General features: G+C 37.1%; 1 protein-coding gene across 5 annotated transcripts in view; it reads left to right on the top strand.

Annotated features, from left to right (window-relative positions):
• Positions 1 to 26,202, top strand: part of CEP128 (centrosomal protein 128) — a 439,104-nt gene that overhangs the window by 400,388 nt on the left and 12,514 nt on the right. For 3 of the 5 annotated variants that reach the window (XM_033850758.2, XM_073800169.1, XM_073800170.1), the window contains 3 exons: positions 6,659 to 6,751; positions 14,809 to 14,886; positions 18,111 to 18,224. In XM_033850758.2, coding sequence (XP_033706649.1) covers positions 6,659 to 6,751; positions 14,809 to 14,886; positions 18,111 to 18,224 — 285 coding nt within the window. The remainder of the gene's footprint in view (positions 1 to 6,658; positions 6,752 to 14,808; positions 14,887 to 18,110; positions 18,225 to 26,202) is intronic. The other 2 variants (XM_033850760.2, XM_033850761.2) reach the window with 1 other exon arrangement.

A 26,202-nucleotide genomic window follows, 5' to 3' on the forward strand; every position in this document is an offset into this window, starting at 1 on the left:
AGAGAAGCCACCACAACGAGAAGCCTGTGCACCGCAAAGAAGAGTAGCCCCCGCTCACCACAGCTAGAGAAAGCCTGCGCGCAACAATGAAGACCCAACGCAGCCACAAATAAATAAATAAATTTATATTTAAAAAAATTAGAAGCTGTCACATTTTTAGAGGTATTGTGTTTTGAAGAAGCAAGTGCAAGAGAACAAGCCAGAAGTAATGATAAAATAGAACTCATTAGAAATATATTTGAAATTTCTAATCAGTATTTACAAGATGGGTGTTTTCCAGAATCATGGATGACAGTTATTCAGTAGTCCGTTGCGTTCATACCTTCTAAATCAAGAGAATATATAACGTGCTTAACTTCTTACTAAAATTTCTAATGACATTATTTTTTTTTACTATCTCTTTATATTCTTTAAGTTATTTATCAAGTAGCTAAAATATTTTTTTAAAACTTCACCCGTTGGGGACTTCCCTGGTGGCACAGTGGTTAAGAATTGGCCTGCCAATTCCGGGGGCACGGGTTCGACCCCTGGTTCAGGAAGATCCCACATGCTACAGAGCAGCTAAGCCTGTGCACCACAACTACTGAAGCCCGTGTGCTCTAGGGCCCATGTGCCGCAATTACTGAGCCCGCGTGCTGCAAGTACTGTGCCTAGAACGTGTGCTCCGCAACAAGAGAAGGCTCCACAAGAGAAGCCACCGCTATGAGAGGCCCGTGCACCGCAGTGAAGAGCCCCACTCGCCGCAACTAGAGAAAGCCCGTGCACAGCAATGAAGACCCAACACAGCCAAAAAATAAATTAAATTAAATTTCAAAAAAAATCTTAAAAAAAAAGAAAGAAACTTCACCCGTTGGACCAGAATAGTAAATGGTGATGACTAATTATTACCGATACACCAAAGATTAAGCAAAAGTATGTTGTTGTGTTCCGAGATCTAGGAACAAACTGCCATTCTGTATTCCCATCTCCTTGTTTCTTTGTTTTCTGTTTGCTTGTTTGTTTTTGTTATGAATGAATCTCCTGTAGTTCCCACAGTGTTCAAATTGCAACTGACTTCAAGCGATATTACCTATTACCATAAATTTGATAGACCCAGTTTTCACTATCAATAGGCATCTTGTTTGCCTCTCCAGAAAGTTCCTTTAAAACACTGGATTCCCTCTAAGTTTAAGAGGAAGAGACCATATATATATTTAAAGTTTGAGCTCTGCATGGCTGTGATATGTACCTATGTCTGTACCTTCTTAGAAATAATATAGAGCAAAGCTCTTACCTTTGGCCTCCAACTAAAGTTGGGTGGGAGGGCAGGAAGGACAGGCAAAGCAATATTATGTAATACTTCATATTTGCTCTTCCTAACTGGTATTCCTCGTGGGTGTCATGTCCTAGAATATCTCAAGAAAATTTAGGGAGCAGGCGTCCTCAGAGAAAAAGTGGAGTACCTGTCTCACGTAATTGATGTTACTGTTGCAACTTCATTATATAGAGTATATCCCAGAACTCCTGACAAACCCACATTCACTTGACAGGATATGGCATTATCCCCAAATCAAATATAAATTATCTAATCTTTCACATTAGCAAATTTTAAAAATATTGTTGCATATATGTAGTTACTGGATGACTGAGAAGCAATTATAGCACCAAATTCAATAAATATTTATTGAGTAGCTTTTATGTATTAACACCATAGATTTAAAGAATAGTAAGTAAGGCTTAATCCCTATACTTAAAATTTTCCAATTTAATGGGAAAAGGCAGTTAACAAAAAATTATAAATATTTCTATTGCCCTAATAACTTATTTTCATTCAGGAACCAAAAGAATATGCTTGAACTAAATCTAATCAGCTTTAGCAAAATGAAGTCTGATGTAGTGATGTTATAGTTTGATTTGTACATAGTAGGTACTTAGTAAATGCTGTTGGATAAAGGGAAGGCCAGATGTCCTATCCAGTTTCTGTATAATAAATGCTGTGAAATCCTGACTAATTTCCAGAGTATTGCATGTTTTCTAAGTTTTTACAACATACTTTAAATGTCCAAAGTCATGTGGTTTTGGCTACTTCAGGAGGTTTGTTGGTTGTTTTTTTGTTTAGTTTCTTTTTTTTTTTTTTAATGTGTCTAGTAAGGGCTACAGAACTCGTTCATTTTAGTTGAGTATGTTAAAAAAGAAGTGGGGGAAGGGAGACTAAGTTCAAAATTTCAAATTGTTTTGGCAAAACCAACTCCTTTTCATACTAACCACCAGGCCACAAAGCTTCATTGTTGTCCAGTTGAATGAATACATGGCTTTCATTTGGAAAAAAGAAAAAAACCTTTCTAGCAATTGAAGTTTCAGGAAGACGATTGTTTGTGGCAAATGTCAGATGAATTTGCTCATCAAATAATATTGTCAGTTGTGTGATGCCCAGTGGCTTTCATGGTCCATCTTTCTCAGCCAGGGCTTGCAAATTCAGAAACTAGATGAATTTATTTAAAAATATATACTTTTGCTTACATATACTTCATCTATCCTCTCTTGCCCTTCTGTTCAGCCATTCAGGACATACCTTAACAGAGCCTCTCAAACATACTTAGAATTCACCTTTAACATTACTTGTTTAGGTGGGCTGTCTTCCAAAATGTATTGCTATAACTTCAAATTACTGGTACTTTGAACTAAGTATGGCCTTAAGAGATAGTTCAGTTGAATTTTCAATAGTTTTGAAGGATTCTAGATAGTCTCTGCTTCTGTCTGCTTTGGCAGCAGTCGGCCAGGGAAATGCTTTGTACAGGATCCAAAAGAGTGTTTCTAAGTGTTCAAAAAAGGATTAATTATGAAAGCAAACTTTAAAAGTATAGTCAGAGTTGGTCTCAGTTATTTTTGAATTAAGTCTCAAAGCCACAATGATAAAAATAAAATACCTTGCCTGATTTCTATTTAGATCTGATCTGCCTGTCACCAGAAACTCATCCATATAGGCGGATTAACTGTTCACATGCTCTCTCAGCATCCAAGTGCTGTGTGCCGAGTAATGGAAAATGATTAATTTGTTTTGTCGTTCCTTTTTAGAACACAGGACAACTCTTTAAAAGAAAATAACCCTTTACTTTGAGAACAGAGAAGGTTAATTATGTTCACCTCACCAAGGAGCTTTTAAGTAAATTAGCCTGGACCCTACCTCAGCCAGAACAATTATCATTCCTTATCAGTGTTCCATATCAGGACCCTCTGTTCCATGTTAAATATGGAAGAGGCAAATGTGATTGCCTGCTTTGGCATATCTTGAGGGCTTGGGGCAAGGGCCTTGCAGTATTCAGGGAAATGATTAGCATTTCTCAGTATCTGCCCTGTGACCAGTGTCTTCGTGGCCTCGAGTGGCTAGGCCCCTGTCAGCTCATCCACAGAGACAGTTTGCTGTTCACATCCCACATTTCCTTATTAGGACATTATTAGGCCCACAAAAGATTTTATTCTCATCTTCCTCTCTTTTACTCTGTCTGGACCATCCAACTCAACTTTACTGTCCCTCGTTTTCTTCCATTTGTTTATTTAACTTTGAGTGTTTAAAAACATTCACTGTCCCTCAAGTCAGGTTTTAAATTGTACTTTTAGAAAATAATTTGTGCTACATATATGTTTCTACAACATTTATAAGTTCTAAATGAGTATTTATTGATCTTTGCGTTGAGAAGGTTTTTTGTTTTCTTTTCCCCCATAAAACTAAAATCTATTGTGTGTAATAGCAAGTACTCAGACCTGGATATAAAGGAAGAATATAGTCCTGCCTTTAAGAAATTTGCTGTCTACTGAAAGGGACAAATAGACAGGAAGCGATTAGGCAGGTGATAGGAGGCATGTGTGTGCATGGGAAGCTCTGAGGATGGGTACCCAACACACACTTTAGGAGAGATGTTCACGGAATAATCACTAGTATTATCGTTGTAACAATAGCTAGTGTTTATTGAGTGCTTACTAGTGCCCTTCCCCATTCTGAGTACTTTACATATGTTAATATATTTGATCCTTAAAATAGTTCTACGCTATGGGTGTTATTATCATTCCTGTTTATAGGTGAAGAAACTGAGTCCCAGTGCAGAAGGATCAGGAACTTCCGTAGGCACACGTGGCCAGTAGGAGACTAAATCAGGGTTTCAACTCGGACCACTCAAGAGGCCATGCTTTTAACTGCCATGTTAGAGGAGGTATAACCAAGCCAAGTCTTGCAGAAGGACAATCAGTGGGCTAATTAAAGCAGCGTGTAGAGGATATTCCAGACAGATGGGCCTTTACGTTGTCGACTGAAAAAACAAAACAAACAAAAAAGCACAACCTAAAAGTCGAGAATTATGTTTTCTTTGGTAATCTTACTGAGGACTATATAATTGGGATATAGGCTCTCAGACAGCTCTGAGGAACTGTTTCAAAGAGGTAAGGAAGGAGCCAAGATATATAGGAGTTTTTGCTGGGAAAAAAAAAAAAGAAAAAGTCAAACATCGAAAGATTGCTGCTAATCACAAAAAACAGCCATCTCAAGTTAATGATTTTAGTGTTTTTTCTATGTATGGGAAGATGAATGAGTCCAGGTTCATTGAAATTATTGCTTAGATATGCATCTTAACTATCTAGGGCCAGTATCCTGTTTATCTCCATCCTGAATTCCCCTCAGGGCACATCATTGGAGGTGGCTGCATTGGCTGATGGATTGCTGGCAAGGCTACATTTGTTGTTTACCAGAATGGCAGCAACATTTGTTTGGTCCACAGTGTGCAAAGTCATGATGGCACAGAAACTTTGACAGAAGCAAAAATATGGAATAACATTTATGGTAATAGAACCAGAAGCTAATTAGCAGCCTCTAGATGAGGGCAAAACTGTAAAATCTTTTTTCTGTTTTAATTTTTTTTTAATTAGGACAGTTATAAAATGGAAAAAGAAAAAAGAAAAGCAAGTTCTTTGCCTGCTTTTGGAAGTATCTGTTCTAAAAATACAAAATGACAAATATTTGGAGTTAGTAATTTGATAGGGCAAATACCCAAGATGACAGAAATATCTTTCTTCCTGGTTTCCTTATGCAGTCATTGACTTTGCTTTCTGCCACAGAAGAATGAAGGTTTTTCCACCCCTCAGGTGTTCTTGGGTAAATAGTAATCCCTAAATGGTTTTCTCCTTATTTTACTTTCTCTTTATAGAAAGCCATTTTTCTTACTCTTTCCAACCTTTCAAGCTCCCAACCTACTATGGGAAGAAGTTAAAGCTACAGCAGACTAAATCTAGAGCCAGAAGGGCTCTTAGAGATTTTTAGATCCTTCTTTCCCATTTTCCTGATTTGGAAACTGAGATCCATGGGTTAAATGATTTTCCCAAGTTCATATAACTGGTAATGGCAAACCTGAGATATAACTTTTTATCTCCTGATTGCTACTCAGTGATCTTTTCCACTGTACCTTGCTGCCTCGAATATATCTTGATGTCCTTAAACAGAAGGCTACCGCAAATAAAAATATTATCTGAGTAATCTAAATAATCTATCATTATTAGAGAAACTATTTTGTGGACATTTAAGACATTTTCAGAAGTTTATGGTCAGAATGACTATTCTTGAGATGTAAGAGTATTTGGGGTAAATCAAGAGCTTTAGATGTGGCACCATTGCCCTTCTGGGGTTTCAGTACATTCTCCCAATAAATTTCTCAGGGAACTCCACCCAGATGGTACCCCTGATGTGGGTCTCAGAGTTTCCACTGCTCAGCAGGTCCCCAACCTGGGAGTGAGACGCCTTGACCCCTTCTCACAATACTCCCAAACTCCACCAATTCTTCCCTTGCTTGGGGCTCAGGGGCCAGCAGTCTGCAAACAGCATCAGAAGTTCCTTTTGAGCATGTCACTCCTCTGCTGAAAACCCTCAGAAGACCTTCTGTCTCATTCAGAATTAAATACACTTACTTCACTGTGGCCTAAAGGCTCTGTAAGATCTTACCATAGGCATCTTCAGCCTCATCTTGGGCCCTCCCTCAGCTCACCTGTAGAACAGTGTCTGCTATAGAGTCAGTGTTTAGTAAATGCTTGCAGATTGAATAAATGGATAAATCCCTCCCCTTCGTTGAGTAAATTGCATTCGTTCACTCAAGAAGCAGTTATTGAATACCTTTTCTGTGGAAGCACTGGGTGGACTGTGGGTACAGTGGGGAACAAAGACAGACATTCCCCACCCGGAGGATGCTTACTGCCCAGTGTCAACACAAGCATTAATTAAATAACCGCACAAATAAATGGAACACTAGTACTCTAATACTTGTTGCAAAGGAAAGGCTCATGATTTAACTGAGAACTTATTTGACAGAAATCAGTGAAGGCATGGGTGCCTTCCCTGAGGAAGTGATGAAAGATAATAAAAATTAACCAGTTCACTTAAGATTTATACATTTCATTACAAATTAATGTAAATTTTACATTAAACATATTCAAGTGGAATTAATGGTATGCATGCTGAAGTCTTTAGGGTAAAGTGTACTAATGTACACAGTTTACTTTGTAATGCATCCAAAAAATAAGTTGGGTTAATGGATAGACGGGGGGATGGATAGATGAATATGTGATAAAGCAAATATAACAAAATGTTAATAGTAGAACTTAGGTGGTGGGTATTTGTGTGATCTCCGTAAATTTCTTTCAGATTTCCTGTATGCTTGAAAATGCTCATAATGTTGGGGGGAAAAGTTTTAACCAGATAAGGAGACTGCAGGGAACATTCTCCACCGAGGGCACAGTATGTACAAAAGCAATTTGCGTGCCATTACAATGCTATTATTTTTATGTTTTGGATGATGTCTTTAGAACAGTAATGTATTTCTAAATATTGGATATAGTTTTAATTAAGTTTGCCTTGTTTCTGCTTTGTACTCTGTTGACTAATTTTTATTAGTAATTTTAGATTGTCAAATTTAGATTGTCACTGACCTCCTTTTCTCCATTTGAGAATCCTTGAGCTGACAGTATTTCACAGAATCAGGTTTTTTTTAATACTATTTAGAAAGTACTTGACAGTTTTCAATGTACTTTCACATTCACTCTTACTTGATTATCACAGTTACTCTATGAGTATGGGATAATAAAGACCATCATTATTTATCCCCATTTTGCAAATAAAAGACTGAAGCTTAGAAGGGCAGGGGAAACCACAAAATACAATTAATGTTGCTGGAACTGTGCATCTCCACAAATGAGATAGGCTGACTTCTGGTTCAGCATCCCTTCCACCTCACCACTGTCCTCCATCAGCCAGCTTGAAACACGTGACTGGGACCAGTAAACCCCACAAACATAGTTTCTTTATCTGCCACCTTAAGCAGAAATTGCTAAACTCTGTCTCTTTCAGCAAACACTTGCTTATACTGTTTGCCCATTATTAACATGCAATCACATTTTGGGGGCAAAAGTTCTTAAATTTCTTCCCTTTGTTGAGGGCATTTAGTTTTCAATTTTAAGAAATGAAGTGATTTCACAGAAATTAAAGTGTGGATCTCAAGACACTCCTCCTTATAGACTGGTTGTAAGGGCCCAGTTCGTTATCTAGCATACAGAGAACACTAAACTAGTCCTCACTATTCTTTGTGTGTTATTTTTCCTTTATATCAGGAAAAATATTTAAAGAGGGGATCTCAAGGGGAAGAGATATGTTTCTTTATTCCTTCTGTATTCCTTTCTCCTTCAGCTCATTCTTGGTGTTCTCTTATTGAAAAAAAATCCCCAAATTAAGCTAATAATAAGATAACTCATCATTTGGTTATGTCTAGAAACAAGAAAGCAATAACCTGGAATGACAGATTCTGTACGTTTTTTATAGTTCTTCACTGAAAAAAATTACTGTGAACGAGAGTTGGAAAATACCTAGAAAGTCTTCTTTATTCATATTTTCTAGTGAAGATATTCTACCTATTCTCAAATTTCATAAATTTGTGCTTTTTAAAGGAGATCTTCTACCATGTTTGATTAGAATGGTATTATATGAAGACAAATAGAATTTGTTGTTGACAAAAGTCACTGATGCCGTATTGCCACATTAACTGGTGGTTTTTTTGGTTTGTCTTTTTAACAAGCCTTATGTACCCTCTTACCCTGAGACACATGTAAACACTTCTAAGTGGGTGTCTGATTTTTAAAACTCTCTTAAAGTGAAGCCATACCCGGCCTCTGTACCCTGACACCAAATTAAATCTTGGAGTCAAGAGTTTTGGGTGAAGTAGAAAAGAACAGCTTTACTGCTTTGCCAGGCAAAGGGGCCACAGCGGGCTTGTGCCTCACAAACTGTGTGTCTCAACATGGAGGCGATAGTGAGAAGTTTCACGGTAATGGTTCAGAGAGGGTGTGATCAGCTCGCAGACACTCTTCTGATTGGTTGGTGGTGAGGTAAGTGGGAGTTAGCATCATCAACCTTCTGGTTCCAACCCGTCTGGGGTCTGCCTGCTTGAGAGCAGCATACCATTAATTTCTCCCACCTTGTGGGGCTTTCAGTATCTGCAGAACAGCTCAGATATTGTTATATATGTATATCCCTTAATGGGGAACAAGAACCCTGCCCCGAGGCTGCATTTTTGTTTCTCTTGACTGTTCCTCCCTTGTCTCCACATCCCCTCCCTTCCCTAATTAGCAACTGTTTGAACCTTCTCACTGGAACTCAGGGAAGGTCATGGAGGCTGAATGAAGCCTATTTCCTGTTATCGAGACATGGAGGACACAGAAAGGCTTTTGTGCCCAGGAGCCCCACAGGGTCCTGCTCGGTATCAAAAGTACACAATCTAGAAATAGAGGACTCCTCTGATATTCCAAGAAATCCACATGACTTTGAGCTCTGAGGCTCTTTGAAGGATGTGTGTCTACGAAATGACTTTGCCAGCCCAGCCTCTGCTACTTTTTCACTTGGTTCCAGCTGTCATACAGTTTGGATGAAAAGAGGACCCTGTGAAGCCAATATAGCTGTGCTGGATCTAGTCACCTCAAGTGAAAAGGCAGACAGCCTCTCTTTTTCATGATCTCACTCTTCCTCTCCTTCAAACTTGTTTACTCAGGTCCTTTTACCATCTTTCAGCCATTTGTCAAAAAAGTTTTTAAGTGAATCTCTTTCCAAATGAAATGGAATTGCATTTTTGAACCCAAATAAACTGCTTCATAACCTCATGTATTTAATATCTATATAGTGCCAAAAATGCACACACATTTTTAAAATAAAAATATAGACACCATATCCTTTATGTATCATCCAGAACCTCAAAATATATGATTTCAATAGCACTATAAGAAAATGGTGGTTGTTATAGGTTAATAAGAAAATAACATGTACATTTTTACAAAGAAAAGTATATTCTGTTTCGTAAGCTTTCTCTACAGGAGACAGGAATCTAAGAATTGCAGTGAAGCCCCTTCTAATTCCTAATAGCTGCTACTTATGTTGTCATACTATATTATTCAATTTCCCTCAAGTCTGAAGCAAAGGAACACCTGAAGAAAAATATACTGTGGACCAGTACAAACTGTTCAACCCCACAGCAGTTTGGTGTGTGTTGAAGATTTTGGAATAGTAAAATTGCCAGCTGATTCATTGCCCCTTCCAACAGGTATCTAAACACGCCCGTACGCACAGAAGCCGGAAGTCCTAACAGACAGGACTTCTGAATTTCACTGTTGTTTCCACCACTGGATCTTGCCCTTAGTCTAGAGAAAATAAATGAAATAGCAAACTTTTGCTTCTAGGTTTTTAATACAGAGGTCAAGATTCAGCGGGTTGATTAGAACACGGTAACTCTGCCTTTGTCTTTATGTGGCCAACATTTGTTGAAGCACCTCTTGTGGACAGATAGTGTGCTATCCTAGTGCTAAATGTTACAAAAAAAGAAAAGGGGGTATTAGTATCATAAAACTCAATCTCATACCTAACGTCCTCTAATCAACAGAAAGACTGTCCTGACCCCTTGTGTGTGTATATATATTGGATGCATGGTCTTGAGCACAGACCCTTCAGCACTGGCAAGATGAAATTCTTCCTGGGTTCATCTTAAGACTTCTTTTTCCAGAAACAAGCTCATCAAGGACATATCTTCAAAATTCTAGCTGCTAAGAGTTGATAGCTAACAAGGGATTAGGAATTTACCTAAAGCATGCACTATTACAGCTACTGGTTGCTGTCCTTTTCAATTGGTGATTTGCCATGAAAATATTTATATAATAACACTGACATTTCTGCATTCAGACTGCTTGGATTTGCATACCAGTTTTGCCACCACATGACTGTGAAGAAGTTATTTACACTTTGGTCCTCAGTTGTCTCATCTGTAAAATGGGGATAACCTTAGTATCTACATTATACAGTGGAATGAGGATTAAGAATTGTATTCAAAATTGAATTACTTTTTTTTTTTTTTGCGGTACGTGGGCCTCTCACTGTTGTGGCCTCTCCCGTTGCAGAGCACAGGCTCCAGACGCGCAGGCCCAGCGGCCATGGCTCACGGGCCTAGCTGCTCCGCGGCATGTGGGATCTTCCTGAACCGGGTCACGAACCCGCGTCCCCTGCATCGGCAGGCGGACTCTCAACCACTGCGCCACCAGGGAAGCCCCTGAATTACATTTTTATAGTTAGTCTTTCATTATCCTACTAAACAGGATTAGGAGTAATTGATCATTTGCTTCCTAGGCCAGTGGAAGTCCAGCTCCTTAAGCCTCTGAGATAAAGCAAGTACTATAATCAGCGTATTGTATCAGTTTTTTATGAAATGGAGTCTTAATTGTGAATTTCTCTGTTTTCAAATTAGATATGAAATTTATTATCTTGTAACATTTTCAAAAGAGAAACACTCTTTAAACCCCTATGTGAATGTCCAATTTAGTTCTTCTAGAAAATTGATTTAAGAAAATTAAAGACAGGTTAAGCACCTGTCATTTCCTGGTGCCATTATTCATAAACTTGAGAAATTGTTCCCTTAATTCTACCAGTGGAGACTTATATGTGCCCTTTAATGCATTCGACCATGTAAGGCAGAAGTAATTAATCAACTTAAAAAATAAAAAGGTTCCCTGACTGCATGAGATATTTTGCCCTAGGAAATAGCATGCAGTAGGTCCTCATTGGCACCTTTAAAATCCAAGCAAGTTCCCTATTTAGACTTCCCATCTGCTATTAGTTCTTGTCTCTCTAGCACAGTTAGCTTTTGGGGAAAAGTGAACTTGAAATGCCATGTAATGTGACAAGACTCTAAGCACAGGATGCCAGCCAATCTCACATTAAAAAACAAAAGACGGAAAAAAAAAAAAAAGACGGAGTTTGAACGTGCATATGCATACTTTTTAAGTCTATATGACAACGTGGTAGGTTTAAGCACACTAACATGCATATAGAGGGAGAGAAGGCCAGAAAATAAACGTACTCTCCAAATACCGCTTAATCATGAAATTATGAGACCTGAGGTGACTGCAGGCCTGGACTCATTATCTTCATTACTTTATGTCTTATTGTTGCAGATGCCTTAGAAATCTCAGCATCTGTACATGTAATTTCCTTAAAATAAATGCAATTAACTTTTTTCTTTGTATAATTCTTACATCTTTTACATATGCATATTCTCCCTCAGTAAATTTAAAGTTCCTGCAGAAGAGAAAGTGTGCCACCTACGTCTTATGGATCTTTCTGTGGTATCTAGATATACATTTGGTGTTACTTAACTGACTAGAATATAAGGATGAAGAGAAGGACATGTGTACCAGAAAGTATTTCTGATATTGAGCAAGATATTGAGAAACAATCCATAAATGGAATATAAAATAATCACATCTACAATAGATGAAGAGAAAGTATAAAGATGTTAATGGAGACGCGGGGGGTTAGGGGAGGGAAGTAGAAAAATAACCGGTTAAGAAAGAAGAAGCCAAGCAAATTTTTAAGGTTGAAGGTTTACTCAAAAAAAAGTAGCCGTTTGAATATGTACCCCCAAAACATAATCAAATAGAATAAACCAGTATGTGTAAACATGCTAGGAAAAAACCTTTTTAATGCATCACCTGATTGATTGAAAATTTTAAGCAAAAATATTTGCATAACCTGCTAGCTTTACAGTAGGGAAAGAGATCATTTGCTTATTTTAAGATCAAAATAAGTATAACATATTTAACCCAGGTTCAGAGGGTCACTTTTGAATGAAAAAGATTATGGGATGAAAAAAAAGGAAATAAAGTTTTAAAACTACAAGTTGTACCGAAACCATTGTTTATGAAGAAGATTTTATCCAATGCATAAAATTTTGCTTTAAAATCACCATGGCATTGATTTGGATTTTACTATTCAAGGGCCAATATAATTCTTGAGGAAAGCTATAATTTTACTATTTAAATGAATATAGCACATATGGTGACTAAAACTACTAGTTCTCCTAAATCTACACATTAGGGCCTATGTTAAGAAACATGTCATTTTTTTAATTGAAGTATAGTTGATTTACAATGTTGTGTTAATTTCTGCTGTATAGCAGTGACTCAGTTATACATATATATACACATTTTTTTATATTCTTTTCCATTATGGTATATCTCAGGATATTGAATATAGTTCCCTGGGCTCTAAAGTAGGACCTTGTTGTTTATCCATTCTGTGTGTAAATAGTTTGCAACCACTGACCCCAACTTCCCAGTCCATCCCTCCGCACCCCCCGACCCCATCCCTTCAACCCCCGGCAACCACAGGCCTGTTCTCTATGTCTGTGAGTCTGTCTCTAAGAAACATGTTATTTTGATTAATCTTTCCTATTCATGAAATAATTAAATAATGCTATTTAAAATGCATGGCAGTTTGAGTTGAGCACACGCCACAAAAAAGACTAACAATGTAAGTGTTAATCGGAAGGAACAAAATACTAAATCTTTTAAATGGAACTCGAAAAGGAAGCTTAAGTGGAACTTGAAAAGTTATGAATGTGAAGAAACAGCACGTACAACTTCCAATTTCAAAATGGCCAAAGTAAGGATATTTCTACTACTCTCTCAAAAATCACATTAGAAGAATACAAATATGAAGAGATAGAAACGGTGGTTTACATGTTGACAACTAGAAGACATCTATAATGCCAAGTCAAAGAACATCGAAAGAAAAAGGGTAAAATGCCTCATGACAGACGTGAAACCCAAATGCCTGTCAAGGGGATAGCTATGGAAAGCAAATTTTATTCACCCTGTAGAATTTCTGAAAGGCTTTTGAGCTAGTGGTACCCTTTGATTGCAGAAGGAGAGAGTGGAAATGAGTACATTGAAAGTGTCTTCAGGGAAGAGTTAGACCCTCCACTGTCTGTCTCCATCCCTGCTCCTCCAGAAACCCTGCAGGAGATGTAAGGCTATGCTCTGGATGGGAGGTGAAGACAGAGCATCAGGGTGAGATAGGGATAGGAAGAGTAAATGAAAGTGAGTATACCAGACGATAAGAACACCAGTTCCTAACCCAGGCTAGTTCCAAAAAAATTGAACTCCCCTGAGAAAAAAACCCTGATGCACATATAATTTGGAGCCTCCTCCCACCAAAAAAAAAAAAAAAAAAAGAAAAGAAAAGAAAGAAAGAAAAAGAAAAAAAGCCATTTGACCACCTGATTAGCCTATCATTAAGTTACATAATTCTCAGGTATTGTTTGCAATAAATTCTATGCTATGCATTGGTAGCTAACAAACCATGTAATCTTATGGCTTAGCACCATAAAAGTTGATTTTTCACTCACATTAAGTCCAATATGGTGGGCGGCTCTCCTCTATCCTGTAGCTCTGCCGTCTGGAATATGTGGCCTCCAGGGTCCTTATGGCAGGGTGTGAGGTGGAAAAGGGAACACACAGACTCTTAACTGTCTCAGTCCGGAAGTGACACATGTCACTTTCATTCATAATCTATTGTGCAAAACCATTCATGTGGGAGATGTAGGGGAGTACATGGAATAGTGGGTGGTCACTAACTTCCTGATAGCTCTGTGCAAACTTATGTCCAGGTTCCTGCAGGACACTTTCTTCCCATGCACAGCCCTAGGGTTTATTTTTTATTTCATTGAATAATTACAATTTGTTTTAAATGTAAAAGCTACTATCTGTGTGCCTACCCTGTGACAGGACTAAGAATACAGAGGTGTATATGGTACAGTCTCTGGTCTCAAGGTTATTCTACCATTTAACCTCTTAGTTCAACATTTGCTTTGAAATAATTTTCAGAGCATTCCCTCTTAGTGGTTATATCAGTATGTGTAAATCAGTGACTAGCTAATCAAAGACTGTAGAAGTTATTGATTTGTAATCAACAGGACCTTGTGTCCCTGTCGCACATATTTAATTTCAGATTATTTCTTCCAAGTCTTTTGAGAACTACTCTTTTCCTTTTTAACTAAAATAATTGTTGAGAGCTCTTTTCTTCTTTATAATGGCAACATGTGAGGATCTCTAATATGCTCCATAGATAAATAACTGCAAATTCATCTATTTCTCAGTATTACCTTATGATTTATTTCTGATGTTCACTGAAGCAGGTTTTTAAATTAATATGAAATTCTCTATAGAAAGTTTGATAGTATATCAGTTGCAAGCAGTTATCTAGGAGGAGCTTTATATTCAAATCAGTCTTGCAAATGCATCTCATATTCTTCTTGAAAAAATTTTTTCTCATGTAGATACATTTATCTTAGACATATTATTTGTTATTTGACTCTCTAAATCTACAGCTTGAACTGCTTATACCAGTGGTACAACTGATTTTTAGTACTTGGATTCTGAAAGTATTAATCAATTTTTCATCATGTTTGCTTGCCTTGTGTTTTCTAGAGTACCCGAGTGGCCTTAGACCATCTGGAGTCTGTGCCTGAGAAACTGAGCCTACTAGAAGATTTCAAAGGCTTCAGAGTGAGAAAGAGTTTGGCTTTTCTCTTTCAGTATTTTTATCTGAGTGAAAGCACTTGACATCTTCCTGATGTGCAAAGAAAATTGTAGGGAGGGAGGAAAGACCATAAAACATTGGGGACTCTTAACACTCAGTCTTACCAGAGCTTATTGACATTTCTGAAGCCAGCATTGAAAATAGTGGAACTTACATATTAGCACAATATATAGGAAAATAGAGGCTTTTACCCTATTACCAGAAGCTCATTTGGCCCCCTAAAGCTTCAACTATAATTTAGAAAAACCTAAGAATTAAAAGGAATTACACATTCCTTTTAATTCTTTTAAAGGAATTAAATGACTTTTTTGATAAACAATTTTAATTTATGAATTATCTTTTTTTAAATTATAAATTTCCAGAGTACTGTTTGTCTTAGAGATACAGTAGTGCACAGGTTATCCCTGTTCTACAATATATGAATTCAGATCCACATAGAATTTTAGATTTTATATCCAATGTTATTTATTGATAGAACTCTAACCACAAAGGACTTTATTATCAAGCCAGTTAATTACATGTCGGAATTTACCTACTGTAAATATAACCCTGCCACCCAGTCCTGCCAGACAAGGTCCAGGCCAGACAGCACATGTCCCCATAGGGGTGCATATGTAATGGACAGTTTTAGTGATTTGTAATTTCTTGACCCTGTATGAACAAACAGAGATGAGAGTTTCTCTTTGAAAACCATTTAACTGTTTATTTCACGTTTGCTTTAAAATATAACTTATATATAGATTCTGCTTAACTCTAACATATTATTTGAGGATATAGCGAGTAAGAAATATAACCAGATCATGCCATGTTGATTTATTAGAGGTACTGATACGATGTAACTTTCAAGGTCTACACTATCTTAAAATTTCATTAAGTGTATTTTGCTAGTTCAGTAACTAAACATTTTTGAGTGGGATCTAGGGTTGAGCTGACACATCTAGAAATCTAGAATATCACTTATAGAATAAAGCCAAGTGTTTCTAGTATATTTTACTAAAGTTTTAATTCTTTCTCATGATTTAATTGCATATTTGCAGTCTAAATCTTTATCAAAGAATTATGAAACCAGTGTTCAAGAATTTCTTTTCAACCTTATATGACCCGATATGGAAAGCAGACAATATGTTACACCCATGTCCTTTCCACTTTTTTCTTCTTTAGCTAATAGAAGTTATCTAAGTGAATGAAGGGCCGGCACCAGAAGGTATTAGAAACAAGTGGCATTTGCCATTGAAAAACTAATGCCTGTCTTATACCAGCATAAAAAAAATAAAGTTTAACCTCCAGTGACAGCTCATTTTTCCCCCAGTGGTCTACATTAAACAGAATGTTCATAAGGGTAATTTAAAAGTTGTGTTCTCTACTATTGCCAAAAAATTTATTATCTTTTTCATCTTATAGGCTAGTGATTATCTACAAATCTAGCTTATATGTGCACACACTCACATAGGAAGGTGCCTATATAGTGAAATTTTTAGGGACAGTGTTTTTCAAATTTCAGAATTGTACTTTCCAGTATTAGTCATTAAAATTGAAACCTTTACCTTTAAAAGGGAAAGGAGTTCGTTAGCAAGTATTATACACTGCTATGTGGCAGGCAGTAGCTAAGTACTTTACATTACATTTCTTCAAATCCTCAGAGACACCCTATAGATTGGCATTATTTTCCCCCATTTTACAGCTCAGGGAACTGAGGTTTGGGGTATGTAAATTAGAGAAATCTACGATCTACTTCTCTGTGTTTACAGCAAAGCCCATCTGCTTTGCCCTACTGCCTGTAGCTTGAAACCCATTCTATATGTACTCTAAAGCCATCTGTATGATTAAAAAGAGGTCATGTAATCAATTTAATGAAAACAACTAAGCATAGCCTTAAATAAAAATACATGAAGCCTTTAGGTTATTAGACATAGATTATATTTTTCAAAACCCAAAACTTTCTAAAATTCAGTACGCTGTTAACAAGAGTTCAAAGACCTAAGTTCTGGTCTATGCTCATGCACCAGACAAAATCACTTAATATCTCAGGGAATATTTCCTCATCCATAAAATATGAGAGACTTGAACAATATTATCTCTGTCGTTCCTCCTCACACCGGCATCACTAGCATATATGTGAAAATGCATTTCACATATTTTTTTGGCAATACTGTAGTCTGACTCTTAAGTATGAATACAAACCTCAACTTATTTAGATGGTTTTGACTTTATTCTTATTTAAAGGTGTCATAGTCTCTCTCTCTCATTTTTTCCCCCTTATTTTGAAAGAAGTGATTCAACTTGACAATCCTACATTTAAACATTACATATTTGATATGGAGGAGAGGGAATAGCTTGGGTCCCAAGCCCAGTTTGCCGCAAATTGCCTACCCTTGGACAGGTCATTCTTAACTTACCTGGGCTGTAACTTTTTTTTTTTTTTTTTTTTTAATAAAAATGAGAACTTTGGAATTCTAATACCCCTTCCAGTTTGAACATTCAAAAAGTTCTTTGGGGCTATTTGGGGAACTAAATCCCATAGATGATTTTTCTTACATATGAAAATCAGTTGCCCTAATTCTACTCTAATTTCTCCCTAATTCATAATAGAAATGTCTAAAAAACTGGCTGTGGTGACTTATTTGCTGTGTTCTATCCTCTCTCCCCGGAATGAAGGAAAAATAGAAAGGAAGGAAGGCAGGCCCTGGAAATTTTTTCTGTCTTAATTTATTACCTGACTTTTTTTATGCTTTTGAGGGCCGATGAGCTATCCTTAGGTTTAAAAATCTACGTGATGTAATAGTTAAAAGTCAGAATGTTGAACAAAGAGTATATTTTGATGCCAGGTACTATTCCAAGGGATCATATATAACATCCAAAAGTGGCATGGTATCATTAAGTTCCATCTTTGGACAACTCACTGTTAATTAAACCTTTTTCCCTTCCTTCAACTAAAGGAAGGAAGTCGTTTCAGATTGGCATGGGGACTAGCAGTGAAAAGAAATAACCAATGTGGGGCCCTGTTTCTATTTTTATGATAGCATCCAAAGTGATCGTTTTCTTCTTTATCCTTGGGAACCTATGATTCCTCTATATATCTCTCTAAACGGCTATAATGATTAATCATCTACATATCAAAACTTTCTTATTTTAATTTCAAGCACTGGTTTTTCTTTCATCTACCAGTTTAGACCCTTTGTTGTTTTTGCAGGGTTCGCGCAGTTTATCTGACAGAATTGACGGGAGATATTCTAAGTACGGAGTTCACAGAGAGTCTCTTCAGCAGCGCCTGGATGACACCAAGTACAGAATCCCAAGCTTCAAAGTAATGCCCTTTATATACACTTTCAGTCTTTGGGCATTATTCATGTTTATGGCTACAGCTTTCTAAGTAGCTGCCGCAGGTTTTGTGTAAGGGTACTAATTATAAAAGAAATTTCTTGATGTAGGAGATAGATTTTCAATTCTGTAGAAGTAGAAAATAAAAATCCAAAGACTGTGTTTATAACTTTTTCCCTGAGAACTCATCTTTAAGTTTATGCCATTGTTGCTTAATATGTTGTTTGTCTATGGGAATTGATGCTGCTTAAGAAATCCTGAGCCAGGAAACCTCTGGTCTCTTGATTGGTCAGAGGCTTAGTGTGGATGGTGGCCCCTCTCAATATGTAAGTTCAACTACTCTCGGTGCTGAGGTCCCCAGTAGGTGAAGTAACATATAGTATTTCATAGCGTTGGCATTTATAGTCATTCCTTTCATAAGAATAAGAACTCCATATTACTACTTCAGCCTATGGTTCACTAGTGTGGAATCAACATAGGAGAGTGGGAAGATCTGACCATATTGACAAAAAGCCTACCATTCCCTAGAGTCTGTCCAAGACCCATGTGGGGTATGGGTGACTTTAAACTCATTTGACCCTGAACAGTTATTAGCCTAGAGCAGGGCTTCTTAGCCCTGGCATTAGTGACATTTGTGCCGGGTAATTCTCTGTTGTAGAGGCTGTCCTGTGCATTGTAGGATGTTTAGCAGCATCCCTAAGAATCTACTTACTAAATACCGGTAGCATTCCCCATCCCAAGTTGTGGCATCTAGATGTGTCTCCAGATATTGCCAAACATCCCCTAGAGCAGCAGTCCCCAAACTTTTTGGCACCAGGGACCAGTTTCGTGGAAGACAATTTTTCCACGGACAGGGCAGGGGGTGGGGGGGGGGAGTGAGGGATGGTTCAGGCAGTAATGCGAGCGATGGGGAGCAATGGGGAGCGGCAGATGAAGCTTCACTTGCTTGCTAGCTGCTCACCTCCTGCTGTGCGGCCCGGTTCCCAACAGGCCATGGGCGGGTACCAGTCCACAGCCCAGGGGTTGGGGATCCCTGCCCTAGAGGGCAAAATTGCCCCCCATCGAGAACACTGACCTAGAGAGAATCCATCTATATTCTAATGTACACTCCAAGTCGATTTAGAAAATAAAAAAACACTAAAGGTTCTTTTGGCTTTTTTATATTCTTACAAACTTCAATATATATGAATATTCATTACACTGTATATATTCACTTATTTCAGCCAAATATAATTATTTTTAAGATGCTTCTTGCCTCCTCTGAATGTAATTGGATAGAATGCTCAGTGGATATAAAGACAGTATTCATTTACATAAGTCCTCCCTAGCATGCTTAAAATGAGCACTTCACTTCTCCATCTCAAACAAAAATTTAACACAGTTATGCCATGTTATTTATACCCTTATTGTAAAGAGGGCGTCCTGGGGCTTTGTGCTTTTTTACCTTTGCTTTTTATATTGGTATTATTTACTATAGTAGTGACCTTGTTGTCTCATATGGTGAATTTTAAATTGTCTTCCAACGTTCTCATCAGGTCCCATATACTCAAGCATTTCTCCACCACTGAGAGGAGTGCCACTAACTTTAAACAGAAGTGAAAGGCTTAGGTAACAAGAGCTAATAATAATAACGACTCATTATTGAGCATATATTAGAACAAACTACATAAAATTGCTCTTTTTGTATGTGTCTCATGCTTTATGTGCATTACCTCATTTAATCCTCACAGCAACCCTGTCAGTTGGCACCATTATTTTTCCATTTTTACCATTGAAGAAAACGAAGTTATAGGGCAGTTAAGTGGTTGAATCAGGGTTCAAACCTAAATCTGCCTGGCTTCAAGAATCTATATCCTTGAGCAGCAGGCTATTATAGTATAAATTTGTACCTGATATTCCTTAATTTTTTTAGAAGTCACCAAATGTAGGGACTATATCTTTAATAAATAAAAGTCAGTTGTCTCCAAAAGTACATAAACACATTATATGCCTCTTAATTCAATAGAGGTCTGGATGCAAATGAAGCATTAAAAACATTATTTCCCAATACAGTTAGATCCGGTATTAGGTAAGTCAGTGCTGTCTAGTGGCACCCAAATTGCTATAAATCAATGCAATTTCCATAACAGCATATGGCAAAGCTATGAATGTTTAACACGTTCAGCCAGTAATCTCATTGGAGTTCTCTTTAAAATTACATTTGCAGCTGAAGAGGAAATCAAGCCTGGTTTGTGAGGCCAACACTTATCAAAATGAGAAATAAGGTTGAAAATTTTGCAAATAGACAGTACAAATATAAGGAAGAGCCACAAAGCACATTTTGTGATGACGTTGTCCCACATTAATACTAAACATTTTTAAATGTTAATCCATTTTACTGATGAATATGTAGGTTACTGTCATGTGTAGCAGAAGTCTGGCCTGAAATAATGTAGTGATCTAATGCAAAACTCATGAGAATATCACATCTTTTATAGTCATTGTTGAGAAAAATGTGAGAATGCATTTTTGTGAATTGTAGATACCAATGATCATTTGCTTATATGCTTTTTATGAAAATAAGTTATTTATCAAGAATGAGAGGGGAGGCATGGATAATCAGAAAAGCTACCTCTGATTAACTATGGACATCTTGAAGAAAATAATAAGAGGCATTGAGACTCTTTCTATCAAGGGATAAGGCGTCCCATTTACTACATCAGTTTCATAAGATGTTATTTCAGCAGCTCTTGACTTCTGTCATATTTTGCTAGGACAGAGTTCAAAGAAAAGGCTCTTGAGTTCATTGGTTCTACTATAAACTCTGGTTCCAGGAAATCAGTTAGTGTAGGATTCAGTTTAATGCAACAGACATAGACTATACAGATACTATATTGCAAAAGCACTGCACTACCTGTTGGAGGTGGGAGTGGCAGGATGTACAAACATGCAGAAGGCATGGTCTTCAAGTAGGGAATAGTAATCTAGTCATCTTAATCCTTATAGGTAATTCTTGCACAGTTGTTTGAGAGCAGTTTGGCTAACTACCACCCATGGGCCAAATCTTGCTTGCTGACTGCTTTTGTAAGTAAAGTTTTATTGGAATACAGCCACATTTATTTATTCACGTGTTGTCTGTGACTGCTTTCATACTCAGTGGCAGAGTTGAGTAGTTGCAACAGAAACTGTATGGCCCACAAAACCTAATATATTTATTATCAAGCCCTCTACGGGAAAAATTTGCCAATTCCTGGTCTAGAGGAAGGAGAAATTACCAATCTACTCTTACTTCCTTTACACATTATGTAAAATATTCTCTTTTCTTTATTTAACCAAAACATACTACCCAAGCTCTTTATAAAGTCATAATACTATCCATTCATTCAACAAATTTATTGAGTTTCAGCTATGTGCCAGGAACTTTCTAGGCCCCTGGGACTCACGTCCGTGAACAAAACAAAGATCCCTGCCTTTTAGAGCTTCTGTTCTAATTGTGAGATGTTCAAGTTTGTTCTCGTTGTTGTTAAATACAACATTCAGCAAACCTTTACTGAGTTTACATTGTGTATAAAGCGTTGTGCTGGAAGCCGGAGAGGATGATGGCATAGTAAGAAGAGCCATTGTCAGTCCTTAGGAACTCAGAGTCTTCACACAGACAACTGTAGTACAAAGGAGAAAGGGGTACATGCTGTAAGGGTGACCCAAAAAAACTGCAGTGGGAGTTCAGAGAAGAAAGATGCTCTCAAGTCTTGAAAAGAGGCTTGTGATGACAAGGTACAGGGAAAAGGATCACTATTAGCATTACAGTTGTAGACCCCTGACTGTATTACTGTTAGCAGACAAATAACTGTTAGACTAGCAGAACTATATTGGCAGCTGGCTGCTCTCATGTCGTTGCTGATGTCAGAAGGCAGTGAAACATCCAATATGGCCACACTGCTGGTGGAGGGGAAGTGTAGCAGAAAGTGTACAAGTCAGGTTCTCTTTCAATCCAGAAAGAGAACCAACTCCTGCTGTTTACTCCCATGGCAATCACCAGGACCAAATGATCAGATTTCTAGAAACCTACTGAGAGTTTTAGCAGGACCAATGTCCACAACTGCTGAGAGCATAATGTAATATTGTACTAAGCTTACCAAGTTAACTGGTCAAAGCCTGATCTAAAAGTTTAAATTTAGAATTCAATTCAAAGCTGAATCTGACCCAGATTGTCTCTGTGTAGACAACAGAAACATTTCACAGCTTCTCGTTCATGAGGCCTAACTGGGTTTCTGTAGGACATACAGACTTCCTTGCTGTCCCAGCTGTTTCAAATAGAACAGAATGTTCAAAAGTCAGCCAATAACACAGCATTGCTAATCTGAATTCACGAAAGAGCATGGTTTGGTCCAAGATATTCCCATTTGCTACCTGCCCTTTTTGCTCTCTACCCATGCTAAATATATGGTTTTAATTAGCAGTGGATTTTTTAGTAAAATCACAAAAGGCATATTTTGTTCCCATCCTTCCTCCTCCTGAAAAAAAAATCATGATTTTCAATTTCCAGTAGAAGAGTTCATATGCAATTTCTTTTTAAAGAAGCAGATTTTTACAGGATAAGATGAGGTAGGTGAGGAAGTGTTGATAATGGCTTTCAGCACAGGTTTTGAAGCCAGAGTTTGCCGAAGCCCTTTGTCATATTTGTTCAATGTAAGCATGTGTATGCTCTAAGAATGTGCTTTGCTCCTGGAAGCTATTTCTCCCTCCTTGAATCTCTCCGTGGTTTGTTTATGCTTTGCTCATAGCAATTAATGGCTGTTAGCACTTTCTTTCTAAGGTCACCTATTTCTGTACATATCTTAAATCTTCTACAATTGTAGCTTCTGAAGCACGCAATGCATAACTCCTCATGCAATTCAAGACTGTAGGTGATTTTTATTTAATGACTACTAAAATATATCACCAGTGTATTATTCAGATAATTTTACAAATATTGCTTGGGAACAGTAGTAGCAATCATGGGGGAATTTGAGGGAGCTTTAACCCCACAATACCCCAGTTATCTCATTTATAACCACCTCTCTCCATGATTTGTTAAGAAATCCCATGTAATCTCCTACGTAAATATAACTCCATGCTTCCCCCAACCCCGAGCAATTTTGCCATCCTTTAAGCCTCTCCTATATACAGATTTAGGGTCCAACACTAATCTTTAAGTTAACATAAAAGAAATAGTAAGATAACTATAGGTAAATACTGAAATCTGGGAAATGCTATTCTACTGGATTGTATGATTTTTGAGGGTAGACACTGTCTGCCTTATCTTCGGCTCCAGAATACACAATTCACGCTAAATTGGTGATTAAACTTTCTTTTTTCTAACTTTAGCCTTTTATGGAATTCTAACAAAAGTTTAATTGCTATTTTTCCAGTAATGCTTAGATGACACATCTGAAACCTCGTAGACAATCAAATCATGCTGAACTCTGAAGCAATTTTTATGCTTTTGAAGTGATCCAGCCATAATATTTAACTAGTTGATTACATCTTGCTCTTTAAAAGTTAAACAAAAGGTTGCCAAATGAGTTGGTATTTTTCTTTGGTATAAAACCTGAAAATAGCAATGGATCAAAAGTGCTTATTTAGGAATCAACATGGGTACTTAGATGAGCACATAACTCTACCAAACCCAGTTCCCCTAACAAGCCACATGCTTTCTTCACCTTTCTCAATAATTTACTCAACAAGAACATTAAGAAAGGAAAGATTATGAAGGAGTTTAACTATAAAGATACCATTGTTAATCATGTCGAATTCAAAATTCTAGATATGAATACTAGATACATAAGGAATACCAATTAAATGTCTTATTAGTTTTTAAATAAACATGTTATAACGTATTCATCCAAACAATCACTGTTTCCTTTGAAATAGTCACTTCAAGAGAGGAAGCACTGATTCCAGTGAGGCACCATCATTATAAAATATCTCTGCATCTCTGCTTTTGTTTCTTAAGTCAGTGACATCTTTTTGCGTATCCTTGTTTATGGCAAATTTCTACCCACTACGAATATATTCAGTTTCTGAAAATGGATTAAAGTCATGTAGAGCCAAGTCCAAAATGAGTAAAAAAACAAAACAAAACAAAAACTGAGTATGATCTTTTTCATTAGTGAGTCATTAGTAATATTAAATTTTATACCATAAAATAATCAATTGCATAAAGGTAAATTTATCAAATTGCCTGATCTAACACGGTATTTTCATGAGTCTGTTCATGAGCGTGGCTTCATGTTTATAGCATTATGGTATAAATTTGGAAAAGATAGTTTGCATAGTTAGATGTACTGGTTGTTCAGTGGTTCTGCTCGGGTAGATTAGAATTAGAAAACGTTAGTGCTGAGAAATCTTAGGAGATGATCTGGTCCAGTGCCCTCATTTCCTTATATGAAGAAACAGAGAATGTGAGAGTGACAGTCTCCTTCTTCCCAACTTCCACATAGCAAACTTTCATTTCGGTACTTTGGTCAAGAATAATTATATATGATCATTATTGACTTTCTTAATGCAAATGGCACTGTGCTAAATTGTGGAATATTGGGATGGGTAGGTAGAAAGAGGTGATCAAAGCCCCACCCTCATGGAGGTAAAATGCTATATAATAGCAGCCGTGCAGATTGAGTTACGGAGGGCAGACTTTAAGTAAACTGTCCAGATTGAAGTTTCAAATAGGAATAAAGTTTACTGAGGAAGTGGTTAAGCTTTTTCGAGCACTGATGGAGAATTGGGAATTAAGAGTGGGGAACAGTGCATTGTTAAGCTAGAGACAAATTCAGGAAAACATTTCTGCCACAGATTCAGGAACACATAAGTGCTTTTTCCTTTTCTCTGGGGGAAGAGTTGGATAAATTAAAATTTACAAAAAATTAAATGCATCATTTGTCTTATAAACTTTGAACTTAGAGTATTTCTGAGAGAAAAATACTTGGTGGGCATCATTAAATATTAATCATTAGAGATTAGTTTAGCAAAAAGATTTAGTTGGGTTGGAACAACTTTTAAGAAACCAATTACAATGTGGGTTATGAAAGAGAAGTGGAAGAAACCCAGGGAAAATATTAGAAAATGCAAGTTCCTTCACCCAGTGGAATTTTTGCAGGGAATTCTGGTTAAATAGCTTGTTGAGACTTAAGACAGAAATAAAAATAGGTCCCTGTGCTAAGGATATAAGAGTTGGCAAAAAGCAAAAGCTAGGATTATTAAAATTGCAAAGAATCTTCCTTTTTAACCAGTACTTCCTTTTTAATATTTAAGTATTTAACTGAAAAACAGGTAGGAATTAGAAAGAAACAGTCATCTTATGGTCACCCTGTAAACTTTACTTAGATAGAAATTCCACAAGTTAATCAATGTATAATTGGAGAATATGAAGATATTGTTTTCATATTCTGATATGTTGATTGTTCAAAGGGATCGTGAAATATTTTTCTTTTAGTATGTTCTTTCAGGGTTCATTTCATTAGTTATCTTTCAAGGTAGCATTGGGGATTCTGACAGTCTTTTGAAGACTTAGAAAATTTGGGAACTTAAAGACATACAGCTGACCGTTGAACAGCTCGGTAGTTAGGGGCACCGACCCTCCATGCAGTGGAAAATCAGACTTGTAGTCAGCCCTTCACATCCACAGTTCCGCATCCACATTTCCACATCCTTGGGTTCAACCAATAGCAGATCATGTAGAACTATAGTATTTACTATTGAAAAAAAATCTGTGTTTAACTAGACACACACAGTTCAAACCTGTGTTGTTTAAGGGTCAACTGTTCATTGAGTCCCAGGTGTATTCCAATAGCTACTTTAGAATGAGTTGACATGGGCCAACTAGAGGCAGAGCTGTGGATCTGGCTATTATAGTTCAGATGTGCCATACTAAAGGCCTGGGTGGAGCTGGAAGATACACAGATAGAAAGGAGAATTATGCTTTCAATCAATGCTAGAAATCTCCA

This window comes from Tursiops truncatus, chromosome 2 (genome assembly GCF_011762595.2).
Source record: "Tursiops truncatus isolate mTurTru1 chromosome 2, mTurTru1.mat.Y, whole genome shotgun sequence".
NCBI lineage: Eukaryota > Metazoa > Chordata > Mammalia > Artiodactyla > Delphinidae > Tursiops > Tursiops truncatus.